The sequence below is a fragment of the Mus musculus genome, chromosome 11 (genome assembly GCF_000001635.26).
Source record: "Mus musculus strain C57BL/6J chromosome 11, GRCm38.p6 C57BL/6J".
NCBI lineage: Eukaryota > Metazoa > Chordata > Mammalia > Rodentia > Muridae > Mus > Mus musculus.
Window position 1 is genome coordinate 82710594 of NC_000077.6, and position 27177 is coordinate 82737770.

General features: G+C 42.4%; 1 protein-coding gene and 1 pseudogene across 8 annotated transcripts in view; one reads left to right on the forward strand and one right to left on the reverse strand.

Moving 5' to 3' along the window:
- Positions 1–2518: 2518 nt before the first annotated feature.
- Cct6b (chaperonin containing Tcp1, subunit 6b (zeta)) overlaps positions 2519–27177 on the reverse strand; it is a 51277-nt gene continuing 26618 nt past the window's right edge. For 3 of the 8 annotated variants that reach the window (XM_006532107.3, XM_030245508.1, XM_006532108.2), the window contains 6 exons: positions 26498–26594; positions 25721–25868; positions 13221–13354; positions 11788–11890; positions 9342–9414; positions 8667–8841 (listed from right to left, as the gene is read on the reverse strand). In XM_006532107.3, the coding sequence (XP_006532170.1) occupies positions 8769–8841; positions 9342–9414; positions 11788–11890; positions 13221–13354; positions 25721–25868; positions 26498–26594 (628 nt within the window). In that variant the 3' untranslated portion in view covers positions 8667–8768. Of the gene's footprint in view, positions 4755–8654; positions 8842–9341; positions 9415–11787; positions 11891–13220; positions 13355–25197; positions 25305–25720; positions 25869–26497; positions 26595–27177 lie in introns of those variants that run through there. The other 5 variants (NM_009839.3, NM_001291242.1, XR_001779867.2 and 2 more) reach the window with 4 other exon arrangements.
- Gm11422 (predicted gene 11422) lies at positions 17407–18503 on the forward strand (annotated as a pseudogene).

Consider the following 27177-nt stretch of genomic DNA (forward strand, 5'->3'; position numbering starts at 1 on the left):
CTGATTAAGAACACATTGCGGGGGCTGGAGAGATGGCTCAGCAGTTAAGCGCACTTGTTCTTGCAGAGGACCCTAGTTCAATTCCCAGCACCCACATGGTGATTCTCAACCATCCATAACTCCAGCTTCCTCTTCTGACCTCCATGGGCACCAAGCATTCAAGTGGTGCACATGGATACATGCAAATGAAATAGTCACACCTAAAATTTAAAAAATGAATACATCTAGAAAAAAAAAAGTAAGCTGGGTGGTGGTGGCACACGCCTTTAACCCCAGCACTTGGAAGGCAGAGGCAGGCAGATTTCTGAGTTTGAGGCCAGCCTGGTCTACAAAGTGAGTTCCAGGATAGCCAGGGCTACACAGAGAAGCCCTGTCTTGAAAAACAAAACAAAACAAAACGAACAAACAAAAGTAAAGCACGTGTTTAAAACTGGGGTTGGGATTTTATCTCCTTGGGGAGTTTTGTCAGACAGAGAATACATGCCCAGCATGTACACATGCCCTGGGTCTGAGTTCCAGCACCCTACGAACACACACACACACACATACACACACACACACATGGCCTATAACAAGCATGCATCTATCATAAATGTTTTGTAAATGCCCAAAAAGCGTTTGGGAAGAACAGAGAATTATAAATCCAACTATCAAATATACAAGTTTTAAATTTTTGTTATTGTGTATATATTTATTATACACAGTACTATGTCATATGACACTTTCATATGTGTATGCATATATATATATATATATATATATATATATATCTAGTGCATTGAGCATATTCCCTGCCCCCTCTCCACCACAGACATACACAGACACACATACACACACACACACACACACACACACACACACACACGTTTTTTTTTTTCAACTGATTTGGAAATTGAATTATTCTTCGCTTTTCAGTGGCTGAGGTCCCCACTGCTTGGGATTTCCTTGAGCTTTCCATGTATTTGTAGCTAGGAACGTCCCTCCTTGGACTATTTCCTTTGTAATGGCTTTGGCGTGTTGTGTTTTCATCCAGCTCCAGTTGTTTTTTTGTTTCCTTCTTGATTTCTCCATTGACATGTTATTCGGGGGTGGGGGGTATGCTCAATACCTGTGAGCTTGTATGTGTTCTGTAACTTCTCTCCCAGTGGATTTTTAGTTTTATTTTCTTGTGGTCAAAATAGAATACAATTATTTCAATTTTCCAATATTTGTTAAGACTCACTTTGTACCATATCGTGTGACCTATTTTAGAGAAACTTCAGTGAGCTGCTGGGTTGTACTTTGAATGTTTAGGGTACGTGCCTGGTTTTGAGGTCCATTTCATTTGTCATTTACTCAGTGTCTCACTGTTCACTGTCAAGATGGCCTGCCTATTGGTGACAATGGGTGACATTGACCATATGGTTATGCCGGGGTTGATCCATGCCTTTATTTCTAGCCATGTTTCTTTTATAGAAGTGGATGCTGGGAGCTGAGTCAACGTCTTCTGCAGAAGCAGTAAGCTCTGTTGGTGTCCCTGGAGGTCAGAAGAAAGCATCAGACCCTCTGAAACTGGAGGGAGGGAGGCGCAGGTGATGATGAGCCACCATGTGGGTGCTGGGAATTGAACCGGGGTCGTCTGTAAGAACAAGTGCTTTCACCTGCTGAACCATCTCCCCAGCCCAGTTTTCTGCTTTTTTTTTTCCCACTATTCATTTGCTTAGCTACCTTCCTAGGGTGGATTTTTCTCTTCTATTGCCTCATCTTTATGACTCTTTCGAGTGTTTTCTGTAGAGCTGCCCTAGTCGATCATGAATTCTTGTGGCCTGGTTTTGTTTAAAGTTTTTCTTTCTTTTTTAATTATGATCGTTTTACTAGGCAATACAGTCTGGATGGCAGTTGTCTTGCAGATTTGTTTGGTTTTGCTTTTTATTGATTCTTTGTGACTCTCACATCATGCACCCCAATCCCACTCATCTCCCCAACCCTTCAAATCTGCCCTTGCAATCGCTCCCCAAAAAGAAAATAAAAAGTAAAAGAATTTTTAAAAAAATCGTGTTGTGGAAGCTGTAGTGTATCATAGTGTGTTGCACAGTATACCCTGTTGTCCACACATCTTTACTTGCAAATGGTCATTGCAAGGCCTCTAGCTTCTGCGCCGCCATCAATAGTGAAGATATGGTGCTGTTACCTCGAGCCATGAAGATCCTGCAGCTCTGACTCTGGAGGACCAGCCCTTTCACAAGCTTCAGCAGCTTGTAAATGGGGCAGATGTTGGGGTGGGCCAACTCAAAACCCTGGCTCTGGGCCTGAGTGGTAACTGAGTTGGCAGCTCTCCTGCTGCCCAAGCAAGGTCCCCCACCCCCACCCCTCCCACACCTCCTGAGTGCTGCAGCTGGTGAGAGACAGAGCCTGCTCCCCTGCTCCCATGTCCTTGGGGCTAGTTTTCTGCTTGCTACAGGCAGTGAGGGGCTAGGGAAATGAGTCTTTCAGATCTTCAAAGATGTCATTCCAAGCCCTCCCAATCTTTAGGGATTTTGTTGAGAATTCCAGGGTTATTCTGATGGACCAGTCTTTATGTATAACTGGTTTCTCTTTTGCTGTTTTCAATATGGTTTCTTTGATCTGTAAATTCGGTGTTTTTAACTATTTGTCATGGGGGTTCTTTTCTAGCCTTGTATGTTAGGTGTTCTACAGGCCCCCTATACCTGGGATGAGCACCTCTACCACTAAATTTGGTCAATTTTCTGCTATGACCTTACTGAAATTTTTCTATTCTTTTAGTGCAAAGTTATTCTTCTATGCCCATGATTCACAGATTTCCCCTCTCATGGTACCCCATAGGATCTCATGTGTTGCTTTGTGCTTTGTATGGATGGGAGTGGGGTAAGAGGAGAGGTGCGGCCTCTGGCTAAAAGAATAAGTATAAGAAGAAAGGCAAATCAATTCAATTAAGTCAACTAAGCAATCGGCCTCCTGAAAGGCTGAGGCACAGAGACCTCTCTCAAAAAAGTAGTCTCATTTATGTTCTTTGGGAAGATCTATCAAAAAGAAAATGAAAAAAAAAAGAATAGAGAATAAAAGAAAATAGGAATCAGAGCAGAGGGGGACAGAGCTGGTCTGCTTAACTGGCACTGGAGATTTAATATAGAAGAGATAAAAATGAGTGAGAGAGATCTGGACAGGGGCTTAGGGTCTGAATGTATCATTTTCAAACCTGCAGAGGAAGAAGAAGGGCACCAGACAAAATTGGATATAATGAAAGGAGTGGGGTAGTTCAGCTGGCTACAGGAACTTAGAAAGAAGGCGTGAGAGAACCAACTCCAGTTACCAACTCTGACCACACATGCTCACTGTGGCATGTGTGCCCCAACACAATTATGATTTTAAATGAGTTAAGATGATAACAGTGAAGTTTATAGATTTAAGAACACCAGAACTATGTGTTAGAAATAAATTCGTGTCAGTAATAAGGAAAAAATTAACCAAAACCTTAAGAAAGATATTATCTAGAGCTAGGGATGTAGCTCAGTGGCAGATGCAAGCACATGCAAGGCCCTAGATATGTTCAATCCACAACATATCAAAAATAAAAATAAAATGCCCTTTCTCACTCCCCACATCAAAAGAGGTAGCACAAATAAACCTTAAGGAAAAAAAATTTTGGGGGCTGGAGAGATGGCTCAGTGGTTAAGAGCACCGACTGCTCTTCTGAAGGTCCTGAGTTCAAATCTCAGCAACCATATGGTGGCTCACAACCATCTGTAATGAAATATGATGTCCTCTTCTGGTGCATCTGAAGACAGCTACAGTGTACTTAGATATAATAATAAAAAATAAATCTTTAAAAAAAAAATTTTATAGTGGATTTCTATAAAAATATAAATTACCAAAACAGTCTCAAAATGATAGAAAATCTGAGACCTCAAGCAATAAAGAAAATTGAGTCAAAAGTCTATTCTCCATTTAAACACTGCTAGGCCAGACCAAGCTTTCAGGAAACAGAAAACCCTTCATCATCATGGCTAAAACTGTGCCACGGGAAAGACAAAGATGCTCCCCAGATAACTCATGCTGTAAGCTCAACACTGGCGGTCACCTAACTTAGAAAGGAAAACAAGCCACGTATCAGCCAGAGCTATACATCTGAGAACTGAATGCATTTGCTGTGGCAAGAGGAAGTTGCTTGCTCACTCACTGCTTATTTGCTGCCATTTGAGTTTTCAATTCAATAAAAACGCACCCCCCCCAAAACCTTTCTAAATAGATATTAGCATTGAGCCAGAAATGGATAAAATGTAATATTTCATCAAATCTAAAACATCACTGCCTATGAGACGTGCCATCTTTTTATACACTAAGAGAAAAATATATTGTCACTTCAACCATGACAATGCTTTCTTGACACTCATACACTTTATTTATCCTTACCAGAGGAGCTTTTAGGACTTGTTTATACCGACTTTACCATAGATCACTGTCAGTGGATTCATACTAAATAAAGCTTAGGCAAGATGAATAAGGCACTCTGCAAACTTTATCCTTAGAGTCCAACTCTTCTAAGTCACTGTTCAGCACAGTTGATATCATTCCTGGGATCCAGAGGTGGTGAGGCAAGCTTTCCTAGGGCTGGGGCTTCTGTGTGCTCCCCGCTACGCTCCAGCAGGCATTCTGTACGTTGGGGTGCTCAAGGCTCAACTTGCCAGAAATGACAATAATGAGGCTTCAGTCAACCAAGAGTTCTTTTCCTTCCTCCTGTGGTCCAGGAAAGGTCTCTCAGGGATGACAAGGGACCAAGTGTAAGTATGAGAAATTAGAAGACGCCATTGTCAGTAAAGCATGCTCTACTTACAGAATGTCAAAGTATGAAATGTATGAAAAAAAAAAAAAAAAAGCCGGGCATGGTGGAGCATGCCTTTAACCCCAACACTTGGAAGGCAGAGGCAGGTGGATTTCTGAGTTCGAGGCCAGCCTGGTCTACAGAGTGAGTTCCAGGACAGCCAAGGCTACACAGAGAAATCCTATCTCAAAAATAAATAATAAATAAATAAATAAATAAATAAATGAAAGGAAAGAAAAGAAAAGAAAAGAAAAGAAAAGAAAAGAAAGGAAAAGAAAAGCATGCATGTCACATCATAACAAATAGGGTTTATCTCAGGAATGAAAAATAGTTTACAAATGTATTAAAATAGGCCAAATGTGGTGGCACATGCCTTTAATCTCAGCACTTGGGAGGCAGAAGCAGGCAGATCTCTGCGTTCCAGGCCAGCCTAGTCTACATAACCAGTTTCAGACCAGCCAGGGCTATATAGTAAGATCTGCCCTCCACCCCCAAATATCTTAAAACAAAACATTGACTAATTTAAAACATGGAACATGGAGAAGATATAAATGAAGTTATATAGATTACTGCTGTCTATATATTACAACTGTCCATTCTACCTGAAATAATTCATAAAATCATTGCAATCCTAATGATAAGTTCCTCAATGACCACATATTAAAACTCATATGTAAGAGAGAAAAGGCCAAGTCCAGAAATAGCCAAAACAATTTTGAAGAGAATAAAGAAAATGTCAACATAGGTATAGGAGTCACATCACTAAGTTTTAAGACATTGTTTGAAATTTTTTTGTTTGCTTGTTTTTGTTTTTGTTTTTTGAGACAGGGTTTCTCTGTATAGCCCTGGCTGTCCTGGAACTCACTCTGTAGACCAGGCTGGCCTCGAACTCAGAAATCCACCTGCCTCTGCCTCCCAAGTGCTAGGATTAAAGGCGTGCACCACCACACCCGGCCACTTTTTTGAAATTTTAAGAATTAAAAAAGAAAATGTGGTAATGGCACAATAGCAATCTGACAGAATTATGGAACAAGAGATTAAAACCAAAACAAAATCAAATAATGAAAACTTAGCTTCCCCAGTCATCTAGTGGCTGGGATTTGATGCTCTCTCAGATCATGAAAACTGAGTCCAGGTCAACGAAAAGTCTCATGGATAAGAACACTGATGGCCTGAGTTTGATCCTCAGAACCCAGAGTGAGAGAAGAGAACTGACTTACACACAACACACATGCTGCAGCATACATACACACACACACACACACACACACACACACCATACACACACACAAGAGCCATCCATGTCCTGTACAAAAACAAATGTGAAAAAATTATAAAATATAGGTAATATCTTTATTATTTAGATAGAGGAATTTCTTAAGGCAAAAGTTTTATATATATAATTTATGTATGTATTTTTATATATGATAATATCACATTATATATACACACACATATATGTGTGTATATATATATTCCCATAACATACCATTCATGATGATTTTTAAAAATGAAATGACCAAGAGTTTATGAAAAACATGTTCAGTTGAACTAGTGATCAAAGCAATTTTCAAATGTGAGACACAACCATTCACCCTTCACACTGGCAGAATTAAGATTAGGATGGCTATGAGATTGTAGAGACAGGGAAATTAAATATATTGCAGAGAGAATAAGAAACTTGTGAAATTACTTAGTAAATATAACAGCGACTAAACTCTGACACTTCATTTCCCAAAAGACATGTACAAAGATCTTCACCATGTAGTGAATAAAATTATATAGAATTAGAAGAAAAAAAACCCAAAAAGTCCATAAATAAGATGAATGTGTTGTAGTGCAGAAATGTACTAGGGCACTTCAAAATTGCTAAAATAAATAGATAAATCTCAAGACCATTTAGTGGGAAATAAAAACAGAAAAACTCTATCTGCAGAGTAGCCTATTTATAGCTTTAAAAACTTAAGAAGAATGTTTATCTCATCACAGGTATGTGAATCCATATTAAACATTTATCAGACGCTGTATGGGATTCAAAGACTACATCTATGGAGGCAGGGAAGGAGAGCACATGATAGGGAGAGAGACAGGTGCTTCTTCAGGTCCTCTTAAAGCATGGTATGCACATGTACATGCCCAAGGGCACACATGTTAGCACACACATGTGTAAACCATAGGACAACCTCAAATGCTGCCTTTAGGAATACTGCTCACCTCCCTTTGCTCTCTCATTGGCCTGGAAAGAGCCAACCCTAGGGACCACACCCTCCTCCTGTCTCTCACCGGTACTAGGGCTGAAGAGATGGCTCACCATAAAGGGGACTTGCTGCTCAGTCAAACCCAGAGTCTGGATCCCAGCACTCACATTATGCAGCTTACAAATACCCCTAGCTCCAACTCCAGGAGAGCTGACAGCCTCTTCTGGCTTCCACCAACATGTACACACACTTGAATATGCATATACACATGCACGTGTGTGCTTGCACACACAGGTACAAACATGTGCACACACGGATGAGTAAATAAGTAAATAAAATCTTTCCAAAATGAAATATTTCAGCTAGGCATGGTAGCAACTGGAAGACTAAAAGCAGGAAAGACTGAGTTCAAGGCTAGCCTAGGTTACATAATTAGTCTAGGCCTCAAATACTTTTCCCATAATTACAACATTTTACATAGAAAAAGTCTTGTATCGACAAGCATGGTGGCTCATGCCTGTAATCCCAACTCTTGGGAGGATGAACAGGAGGACTGTTGAGAGTTCAGGTTCAACCTGGGCTAGTGTGAGACTCTTCTCTGAAATCTTCAACAACAACAAAAGTCTTGATAGATGTGCTATTTCATATGAAAGGCTCATATTGTGGGATGAAGCAGAACAAGATGGTTGTTGATAAGAGAAACTTAAAAATGGAAATAAACTCAATAGAAGTGAGTTGCAACGAACTGTCATGAAAGAATGTTTAGAAACATCGTTTACTTACTTTAAAAGATGTCAGCAAATGTATTAAGTAGAAATAACCAGGCTATAAAATTGTAGATTTTTCAATCAAGGCATGAAATAGTCAAAGGAACCTTCTCCTAAAGCTATAAACAAACTCCAAGAATGCGCCTGAGATATCTTATATCTTAGCAGCTTGGGTCTGTGCAAAGAACATGACCAAAGAGCCTACCCGTGGTAACTATGATAGACTAACTAGACAGCTTTGGACAAAAGCATATCTGGACTGTATCTCTATAAAACAGTTACATTTGAACCAAAAGCAACGGTCTCATAGAGCTAATGCCAATGAGTCCTGCCTTTCCCAGAGCCTGCCTTGCTATCTAGTCAGGCCTATCAGAGCTAGGGCAGAGCACAGGTCACTGAAAAGGGCAGGGTTACAACACCAGCATTCAGAAGCTGAGGCAGAAGGATTCTAAATCCCAGCCCCAGGCACATAGCCAGACCCTGCCCACATTCTTAAAGGCTAAGCAAACTATAATAAACTATATAGTAAGTAGGTTGGGCCAGCACTGTGCATGAGAACAACCCAAACCTATATTGCAAGTGATGTCACATGTGTAAGGGAGCGGCTGCACGAAGTTCCTGAGGGACTCTTGGGGAAAGAGAACATTTGTCTTACCACATTTATGATCTCTGAGAAGCTGGAATTGACTGGGATACTCTCAAGCTTGTGCCCAGAAGGTACAGGCATCACGACACAATTTTCTTTATGAAAACTGAAGCAGCATATATTACAGGGTGGGGAGTTAAGACTCAGAAACTATTACCATTGCTATTTCTTTACTGGGGAAATCGGTGTGTTCTTTATGCTTTGATTAAGTGTTTTTCAAACAGTTGAGACCAAAAGACATGCACTACCTTTATTTTCTAACAGTTAAGGCCATGTGACGCTGCTGGGTATGACACGTATAAAATCTTGTCTTCCAGATGAATTGATTTGGAATTCAATCAGTCTCTAAGAGAAGACATCCCAGCTCGCATAATTTCATCAACCAGGAGGATGTTGGTGGCAATCACCGTGCTAAGGATGAAAGGATCAGAGTGAGCCCAGCCTCCCACAGCATGCCCATGTCTCCCCAGCAATCTTTAGTATGTGGCGGGGGCACTTCCCCTTCGGGGATGTTGGAGTGAGAAGTCATGAAACAGAGATATTATCAAGGAAGCACCCTCACCCTGTAATGGCGCCTGCTCTGCTGACTCGGCAGAAGTCTAATTTGTACCCAGCAAATCTGCGCCGATTTTCGCAGGTCGCTGCTGCTCCCTGCTACACAGAGGCTGCTGTTACTCCTGCTTCCCTTCCCTTCCCAACCCAAACAGTGAGGGTAAGGTTAGTTTTACTTGTGCCTTTCCCTGCTGCAAACACAATGTGAAGGGGCTATAAGAGGACAGCAGCTAGTCTCAGTAGCCGGGCGGGGACCATGGTGTCATGCACTTCACAATGTTTCCCAAACAAAAATAACGGGAGCTATTCAAAGTTATCAAGTACATCCCTAAAGGTCTTTCTCTTCATTGCCAATTTACCAAGAGTGAAGAAGATGTTTTTTCACACAGTAATTATCCCAGATTCCTGCTTCTGCTGCTGCCATCGGCTCCCCTGCAAAGCAAAGACAATCGACTTACTTGAGCAATCTTGACACACCCTGCCATTGTTGACTGAATTCTAACAATATTAATCTCTTCCAGAGCTCCTTTTGTCAAAGTCACCACCGACCTCTGTGATCGCCCGGTGGACGATGGCCAGCCTCATCCACCAGCACCCAACAGCTCATCACAGCCTCTGGCCAACTCCTTCTTGCCTTTGGACCCCACGCTCCCCTTTCTCTATTGGCTCCTTTCTCCTAAAAGAGCTTACTGCTGGAGCACCTTCGCAGTCCAAGGCTCTTCTATTCTCTCCCTGTATATGTCTTAGTAAGGGTCGCTACTGCTGTGATGAAACGCCATGACCAAAGCAACATGGGAAAGAAAGGGTTCATTCGGCTCACACTGCCACATTGCTCATCATCAAATGAAGTCAGGACAGAAACTCAAACAGGGCAGGAACCTGGAGGCAGGAGCTGATGCAGAGGCCATGGAGGGGTGCGGCTTACTGGATTACTCCCCATGGCTTACTCAGTCTGTTTTCTTTTTTTTTTTTTTTTTTTTTTTTTTTTTTTTTTGGTTTTTCGAGACAGGGTTTCTCTGTGTAGCCTTGGCTGTCCTGAAACTCACTTTGTAGACCAGGCTAGCCTCAAACTCAGAAATCTGCCTGCCTCTGCCTCCGGAGTGCTAGGATTAAAGGCGTGCGCCACCACGCCTGGCCCTCAGTCTGTTTTCTTATAGCACCCAGAATGACCAGCCCAGGGATGTCACCACCCACAATAGGTTAAGCCCTCCCTCATTAATTACTAATTAAGAAAATGTCCTACAGGCTTGCCTACAGCCTGACCTTATGGAGGCATCTTCCCAATTGAGGTTCCTCCTTTCAGATGATTTTAGCTTGTGTCAATTTCACATAAAACTATCCAGCACAAATAAACCTAGGCAGTCTTAGCCATTTTTCCTGGTTTAAACTTTCTGCAGCCTGATTACTTTCTTACCAACAACATATATCTGTTTCTTGAGCTGAATATATCGAACTACTTTCCCCCAAAAGGCCATAAGTACTTCAAACCAGACAGTTTGCTAAAACTGGACAGTCCCTCAACCCACAGCCAGCTCTGTCTAGTCTTCTCCAACAGCTAGTGCAATTCTAACCTGCTAGTTGTTCAGCTTATGGCTCTCTGCAGAGTGGAGAGTAGCCACAACCATCCTTTTAAATATGGACTATGTTGCAAAATTGCTCCTTATTTTATTACAAGGATTAAAAAAACAAAGCTGAAGTCCTCAGCCCAGCCCACGTGCCACCTTGTAATCTGAGGTGTCACCTCTGTCACCTCCTTCCTTCTCCCAGCTGACCACTTCCTGCTGTCCCCTCATGGCCAACCCTCAGTTCCACCAGCTCTTTAGTAGACCTCTTCCTAGTTTGCACTGTACCGATGTTTTAATTTCCCCCCTTCCCTACCCTCCCTACTTAGCATTCATGATCATCCTTCAGATGCTAAATTATTTATTTGTTAAGGTTATTGTTTACTGCCTGTTTTCACTATAAGAGAAGCTCACAATTTTAGTCTATTTTGCCCAGTATGAGTCCAAATAATTAGCCCTCAATAAGTCTCTCTTTTAAGCATTGGGGTGGGAGTGGGAAGACAAGAGATATAGATAAGTCAGTCATTGACTGTTGTATAAACACAGGGTCTGAGTTTGGCCCCCAGGACCCACATTAAAAAATCTTTGTTTCAGGGCTGGTGAGGTGCTTCCCTAGTTGAGAGCACTTGTTACTGTTGCAGAGGACCTGGGTCCAGGCCCAGTCCCAGGGAATCGGATGCTCTCCTCTGACCGCGACAGACACTGCATGCACATTACGCACAGACGACATATACATAGGCAAAACACCTATGCATATTAAACATTTTTTGGAGTAAACTGGATACACTGAAGACTGGTGTGATGGTTTGTATATTCTTGACCAAGGAGTGGCACCATCTGGAGGTGTGGCCTTGATGGAATAGGTGTGACCTGTTTGGAATAGGTGTGTCACTGTGGGTATGGGCTTAAGACTCTCACCCCAGTTGCCTGGAAGTCAGTCTTTCACTAGCAGCCTTTGGGTGAAGACGTAGAACTCTCAGTTCCTCCTGCACCTTGCCTGCCTGGATGCTGCTATGCTCCCACCTTGATGGTAATGGACTGAACCTGTGAATCTGTAAGCCAGCCTAAATTAAATGTTGTTTTTTATAAGACTTGCCTTGGTCATGGTGTTTGTTCACAGCAGTAAAACCCTAACTAAGACAACTGGTGTAATAAAACGTTCCAGTCCACTACTCCCTAAGATGTGGGTCCTTGAGGAGCAATCTTTTGAGTAAATAGCTATTTTTTTTTTCCAATTTCTTACCTGTGTTCAGGTCTATGCCCAGGAGTTCTTTTGATTCGGCATGTTTAGTTTGAATTTTTATCAGTGTTTCCTGCAGGTCATAACCAGAATTCTGAGCAAGAACCTTTATGAAAATAAAAAACATGTGTGGAATACCTTTATATGTGGATTTGAAAATCAAGTACAAAAAGGGGCACTATTCTTCAGGCTCGTGAAACACAACCACAATACAACGGCCATCTCCTTTAGAAGAATCCCATTCCCAACCTAAACCAAATCACTGCTTTATCTACCTAACACAGGTTATTCTTGAATAGTCCCATTGTGAACACCACAGTAAATTCTAAGGGCACCAGACTTTTCCCACCCTTAGATATTTTTTAGGCAAGGTCTCCTATAGCCCAGGTTGGCCTCGAACTCCTTCCCTTGTATGACCAAAACTGCCTCGAGCTCCTGACACCCCCCTCCCCCAGCTTCTGCCTCCCTAGTGCTGGTGCAGCAGGCACGTGCTACTACAGCCAGCTCATTTCTTTCCTTATAAAAGATGTAAGTCTATTCTATTTCCTCTGGCCTCTTGAGCCATGTGCCTTCTTGTTCTTTCCAGCACTTGCTAAAAAAGACCAGAGCATCCACAGCACTGTGCATTCCCTAGCTTCAGAAGGACAGCCGTGACCTGAAGCAATTTAGATGGAAATGCCTGTACTCCACACTAGACTAATTTCTAAACTAACAGCTGGTAAAGAAAAGGACCACTGTATAACCAGAGCCACTAATTCCTGTCAACAACCCAGTACTCAATGACTTTGCTGCTTGGAGGAGAGAAAAAAATAGACATCTGATTCACAAACAACCCACAAATTATGAATAATTGTGATATAAATTATTTAAGTCTTTGCTAGCTAACAATGCTAATAATGACTGAATTCATGGTGATAGCATACGTGAAACATCTTTCTATATGTCTGCATGACTGGTGACTAACAGAGGCAAAGAGAAAGCAAGGGCAGGCCCTGTCCTCTTGCTGCTTCGCTCCTTCAATTACAGCAAGTTCCAGCTAACAGTGTTTGGGGACACGAAACATCTTCAAGTCCTTCATTTCCCACAAGTAAAGTAATAGCATCTTGGAGGCCACCAACAAAACAAGAATCTCTGCTTAAAATAAAAAATTCAAACAAAACTTGAGTTCCAAGCCGCTCATTAGGATTGGTTAGTGCTGAACTTTCCAAAGGAGCTTTGAGACGCAGGGAAAGCTTTACTGCTGCTCCCTGGATCTCCCCAAAGTCTTGTAAGCTTCAATCCCCACCGTTTCTCTGCTGGGCTGGTAAAATATTTATGCACAACAGGAAATGCAAATGAGTGCATTTCTAACTCTGAGAACTGTTGGGCAAGGTGGCAATTTGTAATCAAGGATCTTTAGGTGCACCAGTTGTTATCTGGCCAGGACACAGCTGTACCTTCGGGATGATGAGCAAGGCATCAGCAAAGGCTTGGATCCCCAGGCGAACTCTTCCCTGCACACGGTGCTTGTAGTTAACAAGAGCTTCTGCTATCGCAACTTCCACTGCCCCAGCCCCTGGAACCACACAGCCTATCAAAGGCAAATAACAAAAAGATGTCAAGTGGGCTGGAGAGATGGCCCAGCGGTTAAGAGCCCTGACCGCTCTTCCAAAGGTCCTGAGTTCAAATCCCAGCAACCACATGGTGGCTCACAACCATCTGTAATGGGATGTAATGCCCTCTTCTGGTGTGTCTCAAGACAGCGACAGTGTACTTATAATAAATAAATAAATTTTTAAAAAGATGTCAAGCAAAGAGAAGGAGCAAGAAAGGCAACTGGCTACAAAGGCACGCATGTTTGATTACTTTGACCACTTCTGAAATGTTTTGAACATATTCCAAAATCAAAGAAATTCTACAACTCAGCAATTACTAGGCTTCCCTATAAAGCACTCTGAAAGTAAAAAAGCACGGTATACACTGTGTTTCATAGTTTATCCTCTGGAAACAGAAGGGGGATGTCTGGGGTCATAGAGATGGTTCCCAGCACCCACATCAGGCAGCTCACAACCCCTTGTGACTCAAGTCCAGGGGATCTGATGCCCTCTTCTGGCGTGTCTGAAGACAGCTACAGTGTACTTACCTATAATAAATAAATAAATAAATAAATCTTTTAAAATATTTCAACCTTTGAAAGATAATAACTGATAATCCAGACGATTATATCTGCAAAAACTATCTCTCATAATTTAAGGGCAAAGGAAAACTTTCCATGAGTCAATCAGGAATTCATGGTCACTAAGCCAGCTCTAAAATACTCAAAGGAATCTTAGGGCTGAAAAGAAAGATAGACCGTGGGATTACAGCAAAGAGTGAGTGTTCATGGAGATTGAACAGTTGGGTTACTGATGAAATCAGAAAGCAAGTAAATTTTAGAGTTAAATGAAAATGAAGACATAGCATACCAAAACTATGAGATACAATAAAAACAGCACCAATTTAAGGAAGGAGGAAGATACTACAACAAATGCCAATAGAATCCAGGAAGTCCTAAGGACAAACCTTGAAAAGGTATAAGTATATTCCACTAAATTGGAACACCTAAGAAAAACAGATGACTTTCTAGAAATATGTGATCTACCAAAAATAAACCGAGACAGGCAATTTGAATATTACTATAACAAGCAATGAAACTGAAAAGAAATAAAACAAACACCCAGTCAAGAAAGCCCGGGCTGTGCGAGGAGCTGTTACAGAGCAAAAGCTGCTGATTAAGCCTGATCAAGATGTCTCAAACTCTACACCAAGACTCCGTGGCAGAGCCCACTGGTGGTGGGGAGCGGGGAGGGGGAACGGGGGTGGGTAAAGTCAGTGGGGAACCTGGCCAGGAGAGGTGAAGCCCTGGACAAGAAGCTGGAGAAAGGGGGCTTTGACAAGACTTATGTGGTCCTTGGCCACTTCTGCTAAACAAAGATGAAAACGTTTCCCAAGAATGGCTGAAAGACACAAGGAGTGCCAATGCCAAGCAGGCTGGGTACTTCTTTGGGTGCCTTCGAGAAAGCTGTGATGCTGTCTCGTAATGTTCTCTGGGTACCCCTCAGTCACTGTCCTTATAAAGACCTTTAGATTAATAAAGTCAGTGGCCTTCATATAAAAAAGAACTAAGAGCAATCCTTCCCAGACTATTTCATACAGTGGAAAATGAGGGAATGTCCCTAAACTCACAGCACCATGAAGCCAAACTACCCTAAACCAAAACCAAATACACACACAAAGGAAAATTATAGGCCAGTCTATCTTACGAACATAGAAGCAAAAACTTGTAATAAAACACTTGCAAACTGAATTGAATACATCAAAAAGAACACTCTTCATTCCATAGATGCAGGGACAGTTTAATATATGTAAAACAATGAATGGAACACAGCATATAAATAGACAAGGCCAAAATCACACAATCATTTCAATAGATGCAGAAAAGGCATGTGACAAAATCTCATATCTTTTCAAATACTGAATCTGGCAAATTTCAAAATCTGACAAAACTCTGAAGAGAGTAGGACCAGAAGGAGCATATCTCAGCAAAATAAAGGCCACACACAATAAACCTATGGGCAACATAGGCAAAACAGAGCAAGACTCAGAACATTTCCTCTAAAATCAGGAATAAGACACAGAGCTTGGAGGTTTAGCTGGAATGTGTAATAAGAAAAGAGAAGGAAATAAAAGGGGCACAAATAGGAAAAGAAGTCAAAGTAGCCTCATTTGCAAGCCAGAGGTGGTGCCTTTAATCCCGGCACTCAGGAGGCAGAGGCAAGCAGATCTCTGTGAGTTTGAAGCCAGCCTGGTCTACAGAGTGAGTTCCAGGACATCTAGAGCTATACAAAGAAACTCTGTCTCAGACAAACAATCAAACAAATACAAAAGAATAGTCCAAAATATCCTTAATTGCAGGTGACACGATACTATACACCATAAAATTCTTACATCTAATAAACACTTTCAGCCAGATGAGATGATACAAAAAAAAATCAAGCGTGCTATCTAAACACTGATGGAAAACACACTGAGGACCAAATAAACAGTATCTATCATTCAAATTAGTTTCAAAAAATAAAATGAAATAGCTTGGAATAAGCATAACCAAGGAAATAAAAGAGCTCCGTAATGTAAGTTTTAAAATACCATTGAGGAGAACACCAGAAGATAGAAAAACTTCCCATGCTTATGGACTGAAAGAATTAATAGGGTGAAAATGGCTGACCTACAAAAAAGTTATCTACTGGGCTGGTGAGATGGCTCAGCGGGTAAGAGCACTGACTGCTCTTCAGAAGGTCCTGAGTTCAAATCCCAGAAACCACATGGTGGTGGCTCACAACCACCCATAATGAGATCTGACGCCCTCTTCTGGTGTGTCTGAAGTCAGCTACAGTGTACTTATGTATAATAATAAATAAATCTTTTTTAAAAAAACATTATCTACAGATTCAATGTGATTCTCATCAAAATCCCAGCACTGTTCTTCATAGAAATAAAAGCAAAATCTTAAAAGTCATGTGAAAACATAAATACCCCAGACAGGCACTGGAAAGATAGTTCAGGAGTTAAGAGCACTGCTGAGCTTCCAGATGACCTGGTTTTGATCCCCAGCACCCATAAGGCAGCCCATAGCCATCTGTAACTGCAGTCTCAAGGTATCTGGTGCCCTCTTCTGGTCTCTGCAGGCATTACACACATGTGATGCATAGCGGCATAAAGGCAAAAACACTCATACATATAAAATATTTTTTAAAAGACTCCAGACAGCCAAAGCAATCCTTTGCAATAAGAATAATGCTAAGGGTATCACAGAAATCACACGATAAATTCAGTAGATGCAGAAAAGGCTTTTGATAAAATCCAATATCACTTTCATGATAGAACTAGGCATACAAAGAACATATCCCAGCCTAACATAATAGAGGCTATATAGCAAACCTTTAACCAACATCCTAAATGCTGGAAACTCAAGGCATCTCCATTAGAATCAGGACATGTTCTCCACTTTTATTCTTAGTTAGAGCAGTAAAATAAGAGAGGAAAATGAAGGGGATATAAATAAGAAAGAAGTCCAAGTGTCCTTATTTACAGATGATTCTATACATGAGGCCCTACAGACTCCCCCAGAGAACCGTTTCATAAATAGGTAAACACATCAGCCAAGAGCCAGGATACAAAATGAACAGACAAAAATCATCAGCACCTTCCTCTTCCCCAATAACAAACACGCTGAGAAGGAAATTAGGAAACGATCCCATGCACAATTGGCTCAAAAATAAAGTACTGTGAAATAAACCTGATCAAAGAGCTGAAAGGCCTCCGCAATGAAAACTTTCAACACTCAAGAAACCAACGATGACACCAGATGCAAAGACTACTTATGCTGGTGGACTGAAGGAAATAATGTAAGAATTGTTACATTATCAAAGGCAGTCTACACATTCAGTGCACTCATCCCAATTCCAGCACCACTATGCACAGAAAGAGAAAAAATCTTAAGGCTACAAGTTGTAAATCCACATAGCAGGGGCTGTGGACCCTGGCAGTATGTTGGCCTCACAGAAGTCTGCTGGGCTGTGCCGACCACATGACTCATCTCTTTGTTTCATGGGTGAGGATTGCAAGGAGTTCTGTGAACACAGAGGTCTGGGGTGAGGGGTGCCCTGCAGACTCTGGGCAACTCCGCAGCAGTATAACCAGCTGAGGTCTGAGAGTTCACCAGAGGAGCTTTTAGCCACAGGAAGCTCAGCCCAGCCAAGGTAGAAAGGCTAGCAGATCTGATCCATAGGGCAACCCAGGCACTCAGAGGCAGCAGGCCCCAAGACAGCTGGATGAAAAGCAAAACCAACTGTACAGTGGATGGGCAAAGATCCTCAAATCAAGGCTCTGGCTCACACAGAGGCCTATAACAACTTTGGGAAGGGTGATGGCTTGGAAGAGGACATCCTGGAGTAGGCAGATGGCCAAGTGGGAGCTCTGAGGGTGGTACCTGGTGCAAATGCCAAGTGGGCAGAAGCTCTGTTTGGGGGCCTATGTTGTAATCAGTGAACGACACTGCATGCCCACAAAACAAAACTCAGTGAACTTTTCAGTTCAAAGCCTGTGCCCATTGTGTCCCAAGAGCCAGGGACCATCACCTGTGATATGCTATGGATCTAGCCACAGTTCCCAGCATCGCTGAGGACTATAGGCAGGTTGAGAGAAGGTACAGGGTTGCTGGAATAGGAGAGTGAGCGGTGTGCCCATCCACAACAGGTCGGAGCAGGCTGATACCATTCTGCTAATGTTAGATGCCTCCTTCCAGCCTGAACTCCCTAGATACCTTGGGAGTTCCCCTAGAAGCCAGTAGCTCAGATGACTGCAATTGGCACCTCCTGCAGACACTGAATGAATCCAACCTATAGCCCTTAATACTGCTCTGTGTCTCGCCCTCTCAACTGCCACTGTTATACCTGACTGGGAAGAGATGGACAGCCTTTTGAAGGCCCTAAAGAGGGAGCTGTCTGCAATGGATGGGCACCAATTGACAGGCCCACCAGGTGCTCCTGACTTGGGCAGAGTTTTGGCATCACATCCAGCACTGTCTGGATGCTCTTGACCACTCTAAGCTGGCCACAGACTTGGCAGTAGTGGTTGGAGAGTGTGAGTGACACAGGCAGCTGAGCCACCTCACTGGTAGAGGAGACCCTGAGAAGACCCTCAATATCACCCAGAACCCTCGGGGTATCTGAGCACAACTCAGGTCCCATGAGATCTTCACATAGAAAAACCCAATCCAAAATGGCAGAGCTAAGCCACTCCTACAAAGACCCTGAGCATCTGTGGGGACTTGTCAGGGACTCGGGATGTTTTGGACACCCTGAGGATATGAGTGGAGGGATGTGGGTCTTTTGTGTGTGTGTGTGTGTGTGTGTGAAGTATATGAAAAAAATATTTTTCTGTGATCATGAGTGCATTCCATGACCTCATACATGTTAGGTGGGTAAAATCACCGAGCTGTGCCCCTGACCACTCCCAAGCTGGCACTCTACTGCTGAGCTAATCCCAGCCCAGCCTCAGGGCTTGCTTCTTCTTCTTCTCCTCCTCCTCCTCCTCTTCCTCTTCCTCCTCCTCCTCTTCCTCCTCTTCCTCTCCCTCCTCCTCCTCTTCCTCCTCCTCCTCTCCCTCCTCCTCCTCCTTCTCTCCCTCCTCCTCCTCTCCCTCCTCCTCCTCTCCCTCCTCCTCCTCCTTCCCTTCCTCCTCCTCCTCCTCCTCCTCCTCCTTTCTTCCTCCTCTTTCTCTTCCTCCTCTTCCTCCCCTTCTCTCCCTCCTCTTCCTCCTTCTCCTCTTCCTCCTCTTCTTTTTCTTTCTTCTCCCTTCTCCCTCCTCCTCCTCCTTTTTTTTTTTCCAATATAAGGTCTTTCTTTGTAGCCCTGGACAACCAAGAACCCACTCTGTAAACCAAGTTTGCCTCAAACTCAGATATCTTGCCTACCTCTGCCTCCCAAGTGCTGGGGTTAATGGCATATACCACTACCACCTGGCAGCTTTTATTTTTCAAATGCCAAAAAAAAAAAAAAGCGAGAAGTTCAAGTCAACTAGGAATGTCTGCATACGAGAATCTGCTTTACTTCAATGATCTCTATAGAAGTAGTCATGGTTTCACATGAACATTTCCAGAATTTACCATCCCGCCCCAAAAAAATCTTAAAATTCTTATGGAAGCACAAAGCTAGCTGAAGCAATCCTGAGCAGAAAGAATAATGCTGTAGATATCAACACACCTGACTTAAAGTTATATTAAAGCACCAATAATAATAATAAAGTGCTGACACAAAACAGACACATAGATCAAGAAAGAGTAGACCAAGATATAAACCCATATAGCTACAGCCACTGGGTTTTTGGCAAAAAAAAAAAAAAAAAAAAAAAAGCCAAAAAATATCTTTTGGGGAAAAAGACAGCCTCTTCAGCAAATGACACAGGGAAAACTGAATATTGACATGTAGAAAAATAAAAGTAGATCCCCCTATTGTCTGTATAAAAATCAATTCCAAATGGATCAAATACTTTAATGTAAGACCTGGAACTCTGAACGTATTTGAGGGGAAACACTTTAAGATAAAGGTATAGGCAAGCTGGGTGATCCCAAAACTCAGGAGGCAGAGGCAGGCGGAGTTCTGAGTTGGAGGCCAGCCTGGTCTACAGAGTGAGTTCCAGGACAGCCAGGGCTACACAGAGAAACCCTGTCTCAGAAAGAAAGAAAGAAAGAAAGAAAGAAAGAAAGAGAGAGAGAGAGAGAGAGAGAGAGAGAGAAGGAGGAGGAGGAGGAGGAAGAGGAGGAGGAGGAGGAGAAGAAGAAGAAGAAGAAGAAGAAGAAGAAGAAGAAGAAGAAGAAGAAGAAGAAGAAGAAGAAGAAGAAGAAGAGAGAGAAAAAAGCAATATCAAATGCTAGAGAGGATGTGGGCAAAGGGAATTGTATGCGCTGCTATAACCTGGAAATGGAGGTCTTCACCAAACTAAAAGTTGGTCTACCAGGTGAGCAAATACATTTATATCCTCACTAGCATTTGATATTTGTTTTCTTAATGATTACCATTCGCCCTGGCGTGAGATGGAGTCCAATGTGGTTTGGTGGGTTGTGTTGTTGTTGTATTGTTGTTGTTGTCATTGTTTTGTTTGGACATGAGCCTAGGAGCACAGCAGTAAGAATCATGGCTCCTGTGTGGTTTCTCCATCAAGTCCCCGCCTTGAGTTCCTGCACCTGCCCTCCTCAGTGGGTGGTAACCTTTTTTTGTTTTGTTTTGTTTTTGTTTTTGTTTTTGTTTTTGTTTTTGTTTTTGTTTTTGTTTTTGAGACAGGGTTTCTCTGTGTAGCCCTGGCTGTCCTGGAGCTCACTTTGTAGACCAGGCTGGCCTCAAACTCAGAAATCCGCCTGCCTCTGCCTCCTGAGTGCTGGGATTATAGGCGTGCACCACCACGCCCGGCTGGGTGGTAACCTTTAAGATGAAATAAACCCTTTCCTCCCCGAGTTGCTTTTGGTCATGATGTTTAGCATAGAAACAAAAAAGTGCACTAGAATAGTGTGCTTGCTGCCATGCCTAAACAACCTGAGTTCGGTTCTCAGAGCCCCCATGGTGGGAGGAGAGAGCAAGACCTGAAGTCGCCCTCTGATCACCATGCACACATGTCATGACATGCATATGCCCATGCATGTTAACACTCACATATGAGTAAATGCATGTGAAAGGTTAGTGGGGAAAGTTTAACACGTGTTTATGCATGGGGTCAATAGAAGGAGAGGTGCTAAGGAAGAACAGACATGGGCTTCTCAGAAGAGAGCCCTGCTTACGTGTCTCAGCAGTACTATTTTGGTGGCTCTGAAATTACAGCTCTTAATGGTTGCTTTCAAACCCTTTCCTTCTTTTTCTTTATTACATTTATTTATTTATGCATGCATATCTGGTGCATGCATGGCACAGTGTCCACGGGAGGTCAGAAGATATTGCTAGGGAGCCAGAGCTCTACATCTACATGAGGATCCTGAGACTGAACTCATCACTTAGGAAGCCATTCTGCCAGTCCCATCACGCTCTTTACGATAAGCGAGATTGTAGGGTAGCTCCAGGGGTGCCTTTGAATAGGATTATAATCTCATAAAGATAAAATCATGAGCCACAAGGGCTGCACAAAGGGGTTAAGACATGTCTTGTGAAGATGCTTAGGAGAGTCCTAGAAAATTTCAGGTCTACAGATAGAATGGAAAAAGGTCACCTATACTTAGGCTTCAGGCATGGTTCACTGCTATTTAAACTTTCTTATTTGAATCTCCACTAAATAAAAGAAAGACTGTCTCTATGTAGGTAACCTTCACAGTGAATGTTGTTAACAGCACTGGTACTCTAGCTGGTGAGAAGCTTTAAGCAGACCCCAGGGAAAGGGGCTCCCTTTCCTTCCCAGATCCCCATAATTCTCCCTGACTTTCATCCTGCCTTGCGTAGGACATAAAAGTCTAAGTAACACTGGCTAGGGGGAACAGAGCGGATTAATAGGAAGGGGGAGGCAGGAAGGTGTGTACGGAGAGAGGCACGTTCAATATACATAACATAGTGTACGAAATGCACTTATGCAACATAGTACCATGTACAGTGAATATACATAATAAATTCTTTAATTAAAAAAAAAAACTCTGCATGCCGGGCGTGGTGGTGCACGCCTTTAATCCCAGCACTCGGGAGGCAGAGGCAGGTGGATTTCTGAGTTCCAGGACAGCCTGGTCTACAGAGTGAGTTCCAGGACAGCCAGGGCTACACAGAGAAACCCTGTCTTGAAAAACAAAACAAAACAAAACATAACTCTCCAATGTTTGCTGGAGCCAAGGAAAGAGGTGACAGTTCTGAACCACTGTTCCCGTTTCACCACAGCAGCTCAACAGTGACATCCACAATGTATCCACACTTCTGTTTAACTGAAGCAACGCATAGAGCCATGCCACCCTGAATGCCCCTCAGCAGGTGGATATCTTTGGTGGGGACAATGGCTTGTTAATTTTGTATTATGTTTTCATTATGCTTTAGGGAGTTTACACTGTTACGTACATATGGAAACTACTCTATATGGTTTCTTCAAAAGGAACTATAAAACCATGCAAAAATGCAGTTTTGTCTTTGGTTTTTGTTTTTTTTAATCAATTTGAAAGTATGACTCTTAGGACCTTTCCCAGGGTTGGCTGAGTGAAAATCTATTAAAGTGGAGGGGGGATTAGGGCAAGTAATGTGGCTGGAGGTTTGGTATGAAATTCTTGGACCCAGTCAAGTATTTGTTTTCTATATTGGAACAGAATCTAAACTGTTACCCAAGAAAAAAGTTAGGTGTCTTTTTAGTCTAAGCCAAGAGCTTTGTATTAACATACGTCAATTTCACAGCTAGATAAGAGCTTTGCATCTGTTTGAATAGTTTTGGGTAGTTTTATACTAGATATTAAACTTAGGGCCTTGTTCATGATAGACACCGACTCTACCACTCAACTATATATTCCTAGTCTAGCTTGTATAATGTTATAATGCTTTGGATTTGTTGAAAATCAATAAATTTGCTATGTTATTACCTATCATTATAGTAAAACAATATAAAATCAATTGCTTCTCAGCTCAGCACTTTTTATTCCCATCTCCCTTCTCTGAAACACTTCATGGCAAAACACTGCGGAATTAGTCATTTAGAAGCTGAGTGTACATCTCATCACACTTTTGAAAAGCTCCTTCCTAAGAGGCAATACACTCGAGATAATATTTGCATGTGAGAGGTGTAAAGACTAAATGTGCAAACAGTCAGGTATACCATGTACCTCCTACCCCGCCCATCTGAGCACAGACTTTAGCGTACCTCTGGAAACTCTGAGCCCACTCCTTGTGAAAAAACAACATGAAGCTGCAGAATGCTGGGGAAGAGAAACGATATAAACACCTACATTAGAAAAGAACCAAGTCCTTAAGCCAGCAAGCCACCTGGGCCGCCTTCTAAAGAAGCTAGAGAGGGGAGCAAATAGCACCCAGTATGAGTGAGGGGATGGAAATAAGAGAGATCAGAATGGAAATGGGGAATTTAAAATGACAAACAGGAGAGCTGGAAAGATGGCTCAGTGGTTAAGAGCACTGACTGCTCTTCCAGAGGACCTGAGTTCAATTCCCAGTAACCACATGGTGGTTTACAACCATCTGTAATGGGGTCTGATGCCCTCTTCTGGTGCGTCTGAAGACAGCTACACTGTGCTCATCTACATAAAATTAAAAAAAAAAAAAAAAAAACAATGCCAAGCAGAGCCCACACCTGTGATCCTTCCTAAGGAAGCTCAGGTAGGGAATCCTCATGACTTCAAGGCCAGCCTGGACCACAGATGAGTTCTAGACCCTGTCAAAAAGGAAAAGGGGGGAGGGGGGGAAGAAGAGGGACAACTGGATTCTTACAGATACAGAAGAAAAAGCAAGGAATGTATTAAACAACTTAGAGCAGTGCTGATAAACTTTATGCAGAAGGCCAGGGAAGGCCAGCAGGAGGAGCACTGACCATGCAAGACTGGATTTGATCCCCAGAACCCACAGTGGAAAGAGAGAGCCACCTCCTGAAGCTGTCCTTTGACCTCCATGCACAGCCTCCCTTACATGCACTGATACAAGTGTTAATTATCCAGGGGCAGAAAGCTTCCTTGATTCAACCCCTAGTACTGAAAAAACAAACAACTTAAGCCTGCTAACAATTTAGGTTCTGTGGATTCTACCATTCCCTTTGCAACTATCTCATCCCACTATGAGACAGCTGCACTAAACATGTACAGTCAATGCAAGCTAAGGGGGTATGACTGAGTTACACTAAAACCTAAATGTTTACTTTACTAAACACACACAGCAAATCTCATTTCACTCTCGGTCAATAGTTTGGTGTTCCCAACTTAGGAATTTTTTTTTTATTAGTACAAAACCAGACACAAAAGCTAAGGGAATGGAACAGAGGATCCTGTAATAAACCCACATTGCTGTGGTCACAGGCTTTTTAATAGAGATATGGAAAAAATATAGTTGGAGAAAGGATAGCCTGTTTAATAAATAGCACTGAGAAACCTAGATATACATATGTAGAGGGATAACATTAGACCTTATCTCTCACCATGTAGCAAAATTAATTCAAAATAGACCAAAGATTTTCACAGTAATATTCAGACCTGGAACTTGAAAGCTACTAGGGGGGAAAAAAACCTTCTTCAAGATACAGGCATTTATCAAACATGCTGGTACACACCTTTGATCCTAGCATTTGGGAGGCAGAAGCAAGTGGATCTCTGTGAGGCAGAAAGAGATTCAAAAAGTAAAAATAAAACATTATAAGCAAACAAACAAACCAAATAAAAAACAGGCACAAGCAAATCTTTAAATATGTTTCCCAAAGCCCAAATAGCAAAGCCTGTTGCCACTGTGTGAAATTCAAAAGCTTTGGTACAGCAGAGAAACCAGTAGAGAAGCTAAGAATGGGAGAGGGGCTTCCCAGTTATTCCTCTACTGGGAGTTAATACCCAGAATGCATAAAGGGATCTAAACCAAAAAACAAGTCCATCGCTAAAGAGATAAACAGACTGCCTCCAAACAAATACAAACGGCCAATAAATACATGAAAATGTTCATCGTCCTTATCCACACTGCGGTGCAAATTCAAACTACAGCAACACTTCCCCTCAACCCCCAACCCCAGTCAGACAGCCTCATCAAATGATAACCAAGGCAGCTGAGGAGGTGGGGAAATGAACCCTTAAACTCTGGCTGTGGTGTGAGCTACTGTATGGTCCAGCCAGGAACCACCTGTCCTCCAGAAGCTATCACCATGGTGGTTCCGGCTTCCTTTTGTCTGCCAAAGAAGGACACTTACGGTGAGCTCCTGCATCACGGCTTCAGTCCATAAGACGCCATCTCCCTGTGCTTCTCATTTCCATCTCCTAATGCTGACGGTGAATGTCCTCTCGCAGGCCTATTACCCTACATCAAGGGAACACGCCTATAGCATTACTTCCCTTAGCTCCGCTTAGATACGAGCAGGTTACAAATGATCAGTCAATTTAAAATATTGGCATTCCTTCCTAATCTTTCTTACAATTACACTACACCTGAGACAAAGAAGCAAGTTCCAAGCTGTAAGAGCTCTCATGGTTTTAAAAATAAATTCCTAAACATAAAAATTAACAGTATATTAAGTGGTTGTCATCTCTTAAGAGAGGGGCTAATTAGTGGGGCAGCCTACCTTATCTCTCCTCTTAACAGATTCAAAGGAAAATCGATCTCAAGTGAAATGAAAGAACAACCATTTGGACGTTAAAATACTATGCATACCATGAAGACTTATTACTCCTTAAGAAGCGCGGGGTTCACACGCACCACGGGAGGAGCTTGCTTACCGTCTTCAATAGCATTTTTGACCGCACGGAGTCCATCTCTTAAGGCGTCCTTGATCTGTATGAGAGTATGCTTATTTGGCCCTTTGACCAACAAGGTGACAGAGAGCGGATTTACACAGTCCTCAATAAAAGTGAACTTTTCTTCACCCTAACCGATGACAAGAAAAGATGTAAGGAAAGGTCTGGGAGAGCGTAGGACTAGAATGCATGAGTTCCTGACTTAGATCCCCAGCAACACACACACAGAGAGAGAGAGAGAGAGAGAGAGAGAAACATTTGACACATTATATTACTACATTCATATAAAGTAATAATGTCATCATGAAATTCAAATTTATTTTCTATTAGACTCTAATCTTCTTGTGAAGGTTTTTTTATCAAGTATAACTAAAGATATATTTTAAAGTGGTTAAATTATCCCGCCATTTGGGGAGGTTGAGTTACAAAGGCAGTTCAACACCGGCCTGGACCACACAGCAAAACTCTTTACATTTAGGTAATAAATTGTAAACTCTGTCCTGTCAGACCTCAAAATGTGAAATATGAATTAAAAGGTATAAAACTAAGCTGGGCGTGGTGGCACATGCCTTTAATCCCAGCACTTGGGAGGCAGAGGCAGATGGATTTCTCAGTTTGAGGCCAGCCTGGTCTACAAAGTAAGTTCCAGGACAGCCAGAGCTATACAGAGAAACCCTGTCTCAGAAAAAAAAAAAAAAAAAAAAAACCAAACAAACAAACAAACAAAAGTATAAAACTGTTCTTCATGGAAACACTCACCAATGCGTACTCGAAGACAAGGCCAGCGTGCCCCAGGCACTCTTCACTCAGGCCTTCAAAGGAGTTGACAGCCAATCCTCCACAAGCAAGGGTGAGCCTGGAATCACATTATGCCATGCTCACTTTGGTTATGGAAAACACAAAGGCTAATGTGGGGGGGGGGGGTGGCAGTGGCAGGGGATGAGGGGGACATGATCTGGCCTCAAACTCACGGTGATCCTCCTACTTCAGCCTCTGAAGTATGGGGGTGTGGGGGACCAAGTCTGAGCCACCGTTCCCAGCTAAAGCTAACTTCTTAAGGATGAGAAGCATCTAACACAGACTATGCGATGCAGCATTGTCTGTGTGGGAGCAGGCGCATGAGATGGTATGTGTTTGTTAGGTACACTATGATAAATAGTTACCATTTTTGTAGTTTAAAACTAGGGTTTTTTTTTTTTAGTATTTTTCAATAATACACATACTCTGGGCAAGGTGGTGCAGGCCTTTAAATATGAGCACTAAGGAAGCAGAGGCAGGGGGATTCCTGTGAGTTCAAAGCCAGCCTGGTCTATATAATGAATTCTAGGCAAGCCAGGACTGTATCTGAGATCCTGTTTCAAAAACAAACAAACAGCCAGACAAAGTTATTAACTACAATTACCATGCTGTATAAGAAATCCTTAAATGTATCTGTCCTC